A 13,764-nucleotide genomic window follows, 5' to 3' on the forward strand; every position below is an offset into this window, starting at 1 on the left:
ATTAGGGCCTAATAAATGTATTTCAATTGAATAATTTCCTTAAGTACTGTAACTCAGCAAAATCTTTCAAATTGATTCATGTTGCGTTTTATACTTTGGTTCAGTATAATAACATAGTAACTCACTGTTTAAATATAACAGGTCATCAGTGTCGTTTTCACAAAATATTCTGTTTCTCTGTTGGCATAGTGTTTTGACGGTGACATCAATGTGTATCATGGAGACAGCAATTTAAAAAATGTGATGCTTTTTTCCAGGTGTCTCTATAGTCTTTTAAATGGTTTGTTAGACAAAAGTTAATATTTTGAGGAAATTAAGCCAGTGTAATCTATATTGAAGTGAGCCTTTTTGTGCTGCTAACACATCTTCTGATGCATCAAATACTTTGTCAGATACTTCCTTGTTGCAATTAAGTGCATCGGATTGCCTGGATTGTAAGCACAGGTCGACTTTTTAGAAGGGGCTGGGGACAGGCTTTGAGAGGAGTGTTCAGTGCTTGACTTGGATATCTTTTTTATTTATTTTTATTTCACATTTATTTAACCAGGTAGGCAAGTTGAGAACAAGTTCTCATTTACAATTGCGACCTGGCCAGGATAAAGCAAAGCAGTTCGACACATACAACAATAGTTACACATGGAGTAAAACAAACACAGTCAATAATACAGTAGAAAAATAAGTCTATATACGATGTGAGCAAATGAGGTGAGATAAGGGAGGTAAAGGTAAAAAAAGGCCATGGTGGCGAAGTAAATACAATATAGCAAGTAAAACACTGGAATGGTAGATTTGCAGTGGAAGAAAGTGCAAATAGAAATAATGGGGTGCATAGGAGCAAAATAAATAAATACAGTAGGGGAAGAGGTAGTTGTTTGGGCTAAATTATAGATGGGCTATGTACAGGTATAAAGGATATAAAGAGTACCGGCACCTATTTCAGTCCACTTCAAGTCTGCTATTTCTGTTCAGTGCAGAATTTGAATACCTCAGCCCCTAGAATCAAATCAAGTAGCTGGCCAATGCATTCACGATTTGGTTATTGGTTCAGAAAATTAGCCTGAGACCTCAATACAAAGTAGAGCCTGACCAATATGGGGGCAGGTAGCCTAGTGCTTAAGAGGGTTGGGCCAGTAACCGAAAGGTTGCTGCTTCAAATCCCTGAGGCAACTAGGTGAAAATTCTCTGTGGCCTTGTGCCGGCCATTAAGTCACTCTGCATAAGAGCGTATGCTAAATTTAATAAAATGTAAAAATGCACAAATTCCGATATGTCTGCCGACAAGTTTTCCAGCCATGGACCAGTTTTCTGCACATAATGTGGTCCTAAGGAAATACAGCTCCACAAAGATGGAATCAGCATTCAAATCCTATCATTTGAAAAATAAACTTGATTAAACTAGAGGCTAGACGGGATCTTGGAAAACTGCATTGGTATTTTTTTAAACCTTATGTTTTGGACTTGACGTGTCAGTGTATGGCTCATTACACGCATAATATACTATCTGCAGTCCTTTCCGATTCCCAGGGGAGTAAGTCACAGAATCCTTACAAGATCTGCACACTCGTTCCGGTCATGTAGGCCTAGTAAACGCATGCTCTGAAGCAAGAGGGTTAAGAATGCAGGGGAGATAAAGGATACAATTTCTTTACCTTAATTTATATATATTTAAATATGTTAATGTGAATATCTCAAGTACCTGTTTTTAGATTTAGTTCATGTTAAATGTTAAACCATATACTCTACAAGTAAAAAAAAAAAAAATGAACATTTTGAGCATGGTTTCGTTAGAGCAGGTGATCCAGTTTTAAATTTAGTGTTTTAGAAAAATGTACACATGTCTGAGGGACAAAAAGGCACATCTGACGTTGTACACAAAACTACTGTCTGAAATTATACAAAACCTTTTTCTCCATCCATTGTAAAGGCAGGTATCATCTGTAAAAGCCCAAAACAGGCCAATATCAGTCAACCAATATATCGGTTTGACTCTAATGCAAAGATATGTGGCACTCTCTCCCTCTCTGTCTGCAGTTATGTAGAGAAGTTCACCGACTTTCTGCGCCTGTTCGTCAGCGTGCACCTTCGGCGGATCGAGTCCAACGCTCAGTTTCCTGTGGTGGAGTTTTTAGCCCTGCTTTTCAAGTACACTTTCAATCAGGTAGCACATCCTTTCAACCATTTTGTTTAGTTTCTACATTTGCCTTTACGCTGCTCACAGGGGCTGCTGACACAAAAATATCCTATGGAAGTATGTGCGTACTACAGTATTGTATGCCGCAGTTGGGGAAAGATTAGAGAAAAAGATAACTCTGCAGCTTGCCAAGATGGCTTCCATAATAATATTACCTAGAGTTTGACTGTTGAGAAAATGACTGCTCTTCTGCTCTATCGTTCTAGCCCACCCACGAAGGCTATTTTGCCTGTTTGGACATCTGGAGTATCTTCTTGGATTATTTAACCACTAAAATCAAAAGTAGGCTGGCTGACCGAGACGGTGTGCTGAACAGGTACAACTCAATTTCACTGTTGCTCTGGTTCTACTTGTATATAAAGGAAAGGAATTTGGATGTACTATCAATAATGTATTCTGATGCGTGAAACATTTATGGATCTGTGTCTGTAATGCAAGGTTATCCAACTTTGATCTTGGAGAGCTACTGGTTGTGCAGACTTCTCCCAGCACGTCACTTGATCAATACACCTGATTCAAGTAATCAACTAATCATAGTATTCATTCTGGGATATTATTAGCCGAGTCTGTCTTATTGAAGGTCTTATATGAAAGCCTGCACACCCAGTAACTCTTGAGGGCCAGAGTTGCTTTAATGTTTTTAATATGGTTCTGTCGTTAGTTACTAGCCTCTTGTATGGTGCTGCTTCTTCTATTGGCCGATAATCTGGCCTCTTGTGCGGTTCTACAGGTATAAGGATGCTTTGGTGCTGCTATTAAGAGAGGTTCTCAACCGAATCCAGTTCCGATATAACCAGGCCCAGTTAGAGGAGCTAGATGATGAGACCCTGGATGATGATGTAAGAGGCTTTACTTCTCGCACTGCTTTCGTCAGTTGTGCTGAGAATTATATTTGTCTGCACCTTTTGTTGCCTAGTGTGTTAAAGGAACATTTTGTTTTCCCCATTATCACATATATTACAACAGTGTATCAAAGGATACAGTTCTATTAAAAAATAGTTAAACTCTTTGTGCTTACCATAGCAACAGACTGAATGGCAACGGTACTTGCGGCAGAGTCTGGAGGTTGTTGTCAAGGTGATGGAGCTGCTGCCGTCCCATGCCTTCGCCACGTTGGTGAGTGTTCTCCTTGTTTCTTCAATTTTTTTTATTCCTGGAAAATCCCCCAAAAAGGTCAACACACTGAAATGCGCCTAATTAATAAAATGTTGTTGATTTTAAAGGTGGTATTATGCACATTGAATGTGCAGGCCTTTTTTGTCTGGTTCATGTATCACTTTTCACCCTGCAATAGTTTAATGTGATATGCTTATGACAACATGATGTTGTCTTCAAGACAAAACGCCTGACAAACATTGATTTTGGAGTTAACTATTTCTTAAACCCCTGAATCCTGAACCATTTCTCTCTCTCTCTCTCAGTTCCCTGTCCTTCAAGAGGACTTGGATGTGTACCTGGGTTTGCAGCAGTTCATCGTCACTTCAGGAACAAGTGAGTGAACATTTTTGCATGAGACCATTTTTAGCTGTCAGAAATGTCCAGATCAACTAGCCCATGTCAGCGTACGTTTTTTTTATTTAGGCCTTTTAGCCCAGAGATGTTGTAAAAAAAATTGTCACTCAAATATCACATGAATACACATTAGAAATGGCGAAGTGTATAGAATTGCAGAAAATAAGCTTTAAAGGTGCAAAATTCTCTCCACTAACAAGAGGGGTGTGAACAGTTTGTGTCATGAACAGTGCTTGTGCCCATAAAAATAGGCATGTGCGTGCAGGGGGGGCACGGGATGTAACCCAATGCTGGAAGGGGGGCCACCCCAAGTGAAAAAGTTGGGGAACCCCTTATTATATATTATATGATGCGTTCTCAGAATGGGTGAGCCTAGTATGTTGATATTTTTTGCCCACTACTTTTGTTTTTACTATACAGTACGGTCTAAATCGTATGTAGTACATTTAGTAGTAATACACAGTATGTTAGGTCCATCGAGGAACTTTAAACTGCAGACCGTCTCCTCTGCAGCCCCGTCGATGTGGGTGGAGGTGTCTGGTACAGTGCGAAGTGAAAGTCTACATGCCCCTTTCAGTCATCATGTTGCTGCCTTAAAATTAAATAAATAAATAAAATATCTACACAACCAACTCCACATTTGAAAAGTGAGTAAATTACAGAAATGTTACTAATTAATAAAAAACAAAGCGTTAAATGAGAAGTTTGCTTTTCTACAACCAAATCTCTTTTTTTTAATGTAAATGGTATATCATAGAAGGGTGCAGACTTTTTTTTGAGATGTCCCTTGTTTTTGAGAAACTTACCCAAACCAGTGAATCAATTCCTCATCCAGTGCAGTATGGGGGGGCTCAAAGGCTTTTTTTCCCCTCTCTGCATTGTTGGGAAGGGCCTATAAGCATTTCACTGTTACACCTGTTTACGAGCATGTGATTTATTTTATTTGACTTCCTCATCCTCGTATGCTACTACACAACAAGGATGAGGAAGTGATTCGCTGGTTGGAGTATGTTTCTCAAAAACAAGTCAAGTCACAAAAGAAGTGTCTAGACCCAGGGGTTCCAAAAAAACATACAAAATGCTCCAAAAACACCCAACTACATCATTGTATAAATGGAAACGCTCTGAGTATACTGTGCAGGTCTTTAGATGTTGTACACATGAAATTGTTTCATTCTGAACTTGACTCAGACTGTTTTGCCTATCCAGCTGTTCCATCTCTCTGCTGCTAAAATGGACAGAGAGGTGTCACAACTAAATGGAATATAACGTTGCGGATAAAGTTTGGAATGCAACAATTTCATGTATACAACATGTAAAGACCTGCTTCACTATACTAAGGGCTTTTTTTGTTTCTAAAAGGACATATTTGGGTGTTTTTGGAGCCTTTGAGCCCCAAACTGCACAATGAAGATGAAGTGGTTCACTGGTTGCGGTAAGCTTCTCAAAAATAAGTGAAATTGCTAAAAAAAAAAAAAAAAGTGTCTGGACCATTCTATAACATGCCATTTACATGAAAAATGTAGATTTGGTTATAAAAAAAAATGCTAAATTATCCTTTAATACTTGGTGGAAGCACCTTTGGCAGCCATTAAAGCTGTGAATCATTTTGAATAAGATTCTACCAACTTTGCGCAACATACTGTATATCCATTGTTTTAGGGTGTAACACGGGGTGTAACATAGGGGGTGTAACACGGGGGAGGGAGGAGCAGGTAGCTGACTAGTAGTGGTGGCTATTCAGCAGCCTGATGGTCTGAGGGTAGAAACTATTGGCCAGTCTTCCAGTTTTTGCCATGATGCTCCTGCACTCCCGCGTCTGAGTGATTGAAGTGTTGAGAACAGGACATGGTTGGGGTCCCTGATGATCTTCTTGGCCTTCCTGCGACACCTGGTGTTGGTGGCCTTAAGGGCAGGCAGTGTGCATCACCCACAAAAATATTTTTTTTAAATAATGCTGCAGACATTTTTGGTACCCTTCCCCAGATCTGTGCCTCGACACAATCCTGTCTCGGAGCTCCACGGACAATTGCTTCGACCTCATGGCTTGTTTTTGCTCTGACATGCACTGTGGGACCTTATATACACAGGTGGTTATTTTTTTTACTTACCTTTTATTTAACTAGGCAAGTCAGTTAAGAACAAATTCTTATTTTCAATGATGGCCTACCGGGAACAGTGGATTAACTAACTGCCTTGTTCAGGGGCAGAACGACAGATTTTTTACCTTGTCAGCTCGGGGTTTTGATCCAGCAACCTTTCGGTTACTGGCCCAATGCTCGAACCACTAGGCTACCTGCCGCCCCGTTTTCCTTTCCAAATCATGTCCAATCAATTGAATTTACCACAGGTGGACTCCGTTGTAGAAACATCTTAAGGATGATCAATGAAAACAGGATACATCTGAGCTCAATTTCGAGTCTCATAGCAGTGTCTGAATACTTATGTAAATAAGATATTTCTGTTTTTTATTTTTCATATATTTGCAAAGAAAATCTACAAACATGTCACTTTTTCATTATGGGATATTGTGTGTAGATTTATGAGGGAAACAAGTAATTGTATACATTTTGGAATTAATCTAACGTAACAAAATGTCGAAAAAGTCAAGAGGTCTGAATACTTTCTGAATGTACTGTATCTACCTCAATTACATCGTACCCCTGTACATTGATCCGGTACTCCCTGTATATGGCTCCATTCTTGTGTATTTTATTTATTGTATTACTATTTTTCTTTCAATTATCATTTGTTTAACTCTGCGTTGTTGGGAAGGGCTCGTTATCAATGTTCCCTCTAAACTGCGCACGTGCGCAGCCTCTTACTTCCTCTAGGCCATGCCGCGCAGAGACGCAGGAGATTGAACGTCACTGAGTTCGCTCCATTCGTTTGCACAATATAAATCAACGTTTTTTTCTGTGATCAAGTCAACATATCAGCCCCTTTTCAATGCAACAAACAAACAAAAAATATCTAACTTTGCAAGATTGAGTCTGGGATTTTGTTGTAGGCAGAGCCAGAGCGCAGCGGAGTAGAATTCTATTGGCGAGGGTAGCCCACAGACTTTAAATCACCCTCGAGTGAATGCGTTTTTCAGATCCGTGCATGTGCACATTTGTTTATATTCTTTGCTAGTTAGCGATTTATTAGCCCAGTGTTGATGATTAGTTATTTGAGAAGGAGACAAGTCAAGACGCTGGACCGGGTGATTCAGTTTATAGTAAGGCAGTTTATTATGAGACAAAGATATTTGGCAAAGCGTGCACGGACTCCTTCGTTTAGCTCATAGGGAACTAGCAGAAGAGAGCCCCGAAACATAGTATACATCCAATTTATACAATGAAATAACAGTGTGTTGACGTTGAGTCTAGTAGGTCCGCTCTCCTGACTGGTCGATGAGTGGAGGGACGGTCCATTCTCCAGGTGGTGTCGACTTCCCATTGGCCCTTGGCAGTGTCCTTTGTCCTCGGAGTCCAACACACCTAAGTGTGTGTGTGTGTGTGTATTTCTGGTAATTCGTGTCTGGGTCCTTGCGATATTCATGGAATGTTGTTCTTTACACCAGTGGTCAGTTCGTGTGGCTAGGGCTTAAGTCAGCCATCTGTCTCTGGGTGTGGTCGTGATTGGTATCAGTTGGTCGCTCAATATGTCTCTGGAATTTTGTTGTGTGCTGTTGTGAAACATGTTGTGCAAATGCCCTCCTTATATATCATTAGGTAAAACGTTAGATTATCTTTATTACACCAGTCATAGATAAGTATAGGTCAACAACGGGGGTTACTGCTTCCAACAAGAGCACAAAACGTATAGGCTACATTTCAAGCCGTCTTTGAAAAGCCAGTCAGGTAAATACCTTATGCCTTAATTAAAGGGGCGGTGTTGTATTTTGACAGGCTTGAATATGCAGATAAGCCAATAGGCAGAAGAGAAGCCTACATTGTCTAATTCTCTGTATGGTAATAATAATAATACATTTTATTTTGTAAAGTGGTGTCTTGTATCATACAACACAATGCAATTTACAGTCACCTATTTGGTCCATGTTACAGACCAACAAAAAAATCATGAATTAATGTCAAGCTCTTCATAATTAAAAGAAAAATGTTTTTAAAAGTCTCATGCAATATAGGCTTGCGTTGAACACCATATAAATGCCACTGTAGGCTATATCATAGAAATCAAAAGCTAAACTCAGTAAAAAAGAAGCGTCCCTTTTTCCGGACCCGGTCTTTCAAAGATAATTCGTAAAATCCAAATAACTTCATAAATCTTCATTGTAAAGGGTTTAACACTGTTTCTCATGCTTGTTCAATGAACCATAATCAATTAATGAACATGCCCCTGTGGAACGGTCATGAAGACACCAACAGCTTACAAATGGTTGGAAATTAAGGTCACAGTTATGAAAACTTACATGGAACCCAAACCGGCTGTGCGCGTGCACCATCGTGCATAGATTTATTTTGACCCCCCACACCAAACGCGATCACGACACACAAATTAAAAAATCAAAACAAACTCTGAACCAATTACATAAATTTGGGGACAGGCATTAAACATTTATGGCAATTTAGATAGCTAGCTTGCTGTTGCTAGCTAATTTGTCCTGGGATATAAACGTTGTTATTTTACCTGAAATGCACAAGGTCCTCTACTCCGACAATTAATCCACACATAAACCGATCAACCGAATCATTTCTAGTCATCTCTCCTCCTTCCAGGCTTTTTCTTCTCTGGACTTTATATTGCGATTGGCAACTTTCATAAATTAGGTGCATTACCGCCACTGACCTCGTTCGTCTTTGTCACCCACGTGGGTAAAACCAATGAGGAAATGGCACGTGGGTACCTGCTTCTATAAACCAATGAGATGGGAGAGGCAGGACTTGCAGCGCAATCTGCGTCAGGATCGGTACATCCGAACATGACACCTGCGGGACAGGTACAGGATGGCCTCAACAACTGCCCGAGTTACACCAGGAACGCACAATCCCTCCATCAGTGCTCAGACTGTCTTGCAATAGGCTGAGAGAGGTTGGACTGAGGGCTTGTAGGCCTGTTGTAAGGCAGGTCCTCACCAGACATCACCGGCAACAATGTCGCCTATGGACACAAACCCACCGTCGCTGGACCAGACAGGACTGGCAAGAAGTGCTCTTCACTGACGTGTCGTGGTTTTGTCTCACTGGGGGTGATGGTCGGATTCGCGTTTATCGTCGAAGGAATGAGGGTTACACCGAGTACGCCTGTACTCTGGAGCGGGATCAATTTGGAGGTGGAGGGTCCGTCATGGTCTGGGGCGGTGTGTCACAGCATCAGACTGAGCTTGTCATTGCAGGCAATCTCAGCGCTGTGCGTTACTGGAAAGACATTTTACCAAATAGGGCTATCTTCTCTATACCCCCCCAACTTGTCACAACACAACTGATTGGCTCAAATGCATTTAGAAGGAAAGAAATTCTACAAATTAAGTTTTAACAAGGCACACCTGTTAATTGAAATGCATTCCAGGTGACTACCTCATTAAGCTGGTTGAGGGAATGCCAAGAGGGTGCAAAGCTGTCAAGGCAACGGGTGGTTACTTTGAAGAATCTAAAATATTTTTTTATTTGTTTATAAAATGAAGAAAATAGTAAAAATAAAGAAAAACCCTTGAATGAGTAGGTGTGTCTATACTTTTGACTTGTACTGTATCTCATATACTGAGAGAGTGGAAAAAAAACAACGGTTTATAGATCTTACAAATAAACAAAAAGGAAATGTTAATTTGAGAATACAACAGACACATTAAAACCGAACCCCTTCCCCTCTTCATTGCAGAATTGTGATTAATCAACATTGACACTCGTTTATTTTGTTATTAATAGTTTAACAATTAACATTTTTAAACACTTCAAAGAATCAACACTTAATCACTGCAAAATGTACAAATAAGCTAACTCGTATGTAAAGATAAGTTATCTTAAGTCTTTACAACAATAGATAATTGAGTTGTAACAAGTGGGCTATTATTACTAAAGCATAATTTCAAGTAAACAAAATGAACTCGATACCAGTGGTGGCCAAACTTGCCCCACTGATCCCTAATCTACTGGGTGAGCAGACTACTATTCCAGTACAGCAATAGCACACTTGAAGTTTAAGTTGAATCAGGTTTTATATTGCTGGGCTGAAACAGAACCCAGCAGACCTCCAGCAGGGTTGGCCTGCTCCAATTGTATTAGGTTTATACGTTGTGTGATGTTTAAACTGTGTTTTTGTGTACATTTGCTAACGTATGTAGGCCAACAGATACAGTGCCTTCCGAAAATATTCACACCCCTTGACCTTTTTCCACATTTTGTTTCACAGCCTGAATTTAAAATGGATTAAATTGAGATTTTGTGTCACTGGCCTACACACAATACCCCATAATGTCAAAGTGGAATTGTTTTTAGAAAATGTTATAAATAGATTACAAATTAAAAGCTGAAATATCTTGTCTCAGTATTCAACCTCTGTTATTACAAGCCTAAATACACTGTGTACAAAACATTAGGAACACCTGCTCTTTTCAATAACAGACTGACCAAGTGAAAACAAGGATCACTTATTGATGTCACCTGTTAAATCCACTTCAATCAGTGTAGATGAAGGTGAGGAGATCGATTTTTAAGCCTTGAAACTGTTGAGACATGGCTTGTGTATGTGTGCCATTTAGAGGGTGAATGGGCAAGACTAGATTTAAGTGCCTTTGAATGGGGTATGGTACTAGGTACCAGGCGCACCGGTTTGTGTGTGTCAAGAACTCCGATGCTGCTTGGGTTTTCATGCTTAACAGTTTCCCATGTGTATCAAGAATGGTCCACCACCAAAGGACATCCAGCCAACTTGACACAACTGTGGGAGGCATTGGAGTCAACATAGGCCAGCATCCCTGTGGAACACTTTCGACTCCTCATCCATGCCCCGATGAATTGAGGCAAAATGTGGTGCAATTAATATTAGGAAAGTGTTCCTAATGTTTTGTACACTGTAAGTTCAGGAGTAAAAATTTGCTGAACATATATAATACTTTTTGGGGTTGTTAATTTGTGTCCTGTTACATACAAGTTTTGCAAATCTCAACTCCCCCTGAGACACCCGTAGGGTGTCGCTGTGACCTTGAGCTAGGCACTTAACCCTAATTGCTCCAGGGGCGCTGTACAATGGTGACTCTGGCCGTTTTCCCATTAAGTTGCATTGACTCACTCTGTGTGCAATAATAATGTTTAACGTGATTTTTGAATAACTACCTAATGTCTGTACACATACAATTATCTGTAAGGTTCCTCAGTGAATTTCAACCACAGATTAAACTACAAAGACCAGGAAGCTTTTCCAATGCCTCGGAAAGGACACCTATTGGTAGATGAGTAAAAAAAAACAACTAAAAAAAACAGACATTTTAAATATCCGTTAGAGCATGGTGAATTTGGATGGTGTATCAATACACCCAATCACTACAAATACACAATCGTCCTCCCTAACGCAGTTGCCGGTGAGGAAGGAAACAGCGCAGGGTTTTCAACATGAGGCCAATGGTGACTTAAACAATTTAATGACTGATAGGAGAAAATTGAGGATGGATCAACGACATTCTATTTACTCCACAATACAGTGAAAAGAAGGAAGGCACTAAAGTAAAACTGCAAAAAAAAAATTTTATGTCCTGAATAGAAAATGTTAAGTTTGGGGCAAATCCAACGCATCACTGAGTACCACTCTTCATATTTTCAAGCATGGTGGTGGCTGCCTCATGTTATGGGAATGCTTGTCATCGGCAAGGACTAGGGAGTTTTTTTGTGATAAAAATAAATCCACTTAAATCTATGGCAAGACTTGATCATGGCTGTTTAGGAATGCTCAACAACCAACTTGACAGAGCTTGGAGAATTGTTTTGTTCAAATATTGTACAATTCAAGTGTGCAAAGCTGTTAGACTTACCCAGAAAGACTCACAGCTTGTTTCATCCTAACATCGTTGGTGCCGACGTGGATAACAATATCTCTATACTCTCTACACTCGCCAGTTTTAGCTTTAGCCAGCACCGTCTTTAGATTAGCCTTAACGTCGGTAGCCCTGCCCCCTGGTAAACAGTGTATGATCGCTGGATGATTAGTTTTAAGTCTAATACTGCGGGTAATGGAGTCGCCAATGACTAGGGTTTTCAATTTGTCAGAGCTAATGGTGGGAGCCGTCGGCGTCTCAGACCCCACAACGGGAGGAGTAGAGACCAGAGAAGTCTCGGCCTCCGACTCCGACTCGCTTAATGGGGAGAACCGGTTGAAAGTTTCTGTCGGCTGAATAAGCGACACCGGTTGAGCATTCCTACAGCGTTTCCCTCCAGAAGCCATGAGAAAGATGTCCGGCTGCGGGGACCGTGCGAGGGGGTTTATACTAACGTTACTATCTGTACTTACTGGTGGCACAGACGCTGTTTCATCCTTTCCTACACTGAAATTACCCTTGCCTAACGATCGCGTCTGAAGCTGGGCTTGCAGCACAGCTATCCTTGCCGTAAGGCGATCGTTCTCCTGTATATTATAAATACAACGACTGCAATTAGAAGGCATCATGTTAATGTTACTTAGCTTCGGCTGTTTGAAGTCCTGACGAACCATGTCCAGATAAAACCTCCGGGGATGAATGAAAAAAGTTGAGTGAGGAAAAAAGTTGAGTGAGGGAAAAAGTAAAAATATACGGTAATGAAAAAGTAAAAAACCGTCAGGTATCAAAGTAAGATCGGCAACAAAAACGCACAGCAGCGTAAACAAGTCTGCAAGTTGTGACCGGAAACAGGAAGTGTTTGCGTCATCACTGCCAAAGGTAATCACTGCCAAAGGTAATTCTAACGTGTTGACTCAGGGGTGTTCAAATATACCCTTACTTATGTAAATTATATGTATTTATTTCTATAAACTTGCAAATATTTCTAAAACATGTTTTCACTTTGTCATTATGGGGTTGTGTCTGTAGATGGGTGAGAGGATAAAAAAATATTTCAAGCATTTTGAATTTGGGCTGTAACACAACAAGATGTGGAATAAGTCAATGGGTATGAATACTTTCTGAAGGCACTATATAACCCATGACATCTAAGATATACCCTTAGTCTTTTGTGACATTCATTGGGAGTGCTCTCTTCATTTGCAAACAGGCTTTAGTTTCCAAATCTGAAGACAGAAAACATCACAAAGACACATGCTTCATTATACTCAAATTAGATGGCACTGAATATTATGTTATTATCTCTTTGTCCTCAAAGTTTTACTCTCTAGGGACTGGAACTGGAGAATCTTTTCATAATGTCCTCCCACAAAATTACCTGCCCTTTGCAGTAGCCTACGCTCTCCTTTTACTGACAGCTGGAGCTGCAATTTCAACCTTTTTCGTGGCTGTTATTTACAAATGCATTTTGAGACTTTTTAATTACAATGAATTACATCAAGCTAATAGGAAGTTAGCTAGCTGATACATTTTAATTTACTTAGCTAGCAGCTTAGTTGAGTTAGCCTACAAAGGTGCCTACTGTAGCTAGCTAGCTAGGTAATAATACATTTTTTACATTTTAAAAATATATTTACTTACTTGAATATGTTCTCCCACTGTCTCAGTTTTTTTGGATCTTACAAAAATGAAATAATGGGAAATCTTCATTTATTATTATGTAGGAAAAAATCCTGGTAGAAAAGCATAACGTTAGCCAGCAGCCTAACAAATGGAGATGCGGCAAAAAGTGTTTTTCTAGGGAGGCGTGACAATGACGTGATTTTGGAGATAACCTAGTCTTGCGTTTCCTTTTCAGAAGACTGAATGCCAGACACACCAGAATAATTTGCTAGAAGGGCTTTTCAAGTGGTTTTAAGTGGTCCATTCTCATTCCTGACAAAACATTTCTTCATAATCAGAGACCAGGTTTGAATATTGCTCTCCATCAATGATTCCCAATCAAATGTATTGAGCTTGGGCAATTTTACAAAAACAATGGATATACACTCAGTGGCCATCGAGTAATGGGTCGGACCCCGTTTGCCTCTAG

General features: G+C 40.0%; 1 protein-coding gene across 1 annotated transcript in view; it reads left to right on the forward strand.

The window, feature by feature from the left end:
• xpo6 (exportin 6) overlaps nucleotides 1-13,764 on the forward strand; it is a 66,018-nt gene that overhangs the window by 27,927 nt on the left and 24,327 nt on the right. The window contains exons 8-12 of the mRNA XM_014192154.3: nucleotides 2,032-2,158; nucleotides 2,398-2,507; nucleotides 2,922-3,030; nucleotides 3,215-3,307; nucleotides 3,613-3,682. Of these exons, the coding sequence (XP_014047629.1) occupies nucleotides 2,032-2,158; nucleotides 2,398-2,507; nucleotides 2,922-3,030; nucleotides 3,215-3,307; nucleotides 3,613-3,682 (509 nt within the window). The remainder of the gene's footprint in view (nucleotides 1-2,031; nucleotides 2,159-2,397; nucleotides 2,508-2,921; nucleotides 3,031-3,214; nucleotides 3,308-3,612; nucleotides 3,683-13,764) is intronic.

The sequence above is a fragment of the Salmo salar genome, chromosome 03, assembly GCF_965601325.2.
Source record: "Salmo salar chromosome 03, fSalSal1, whole genome shotgun sequence".
Taxonomy (NCBI): Eukaryota; Metazoa; Chordata; class Actinopteri; order Salmoniformes; family Salmonidae; genus Salmo; species Salmo salar.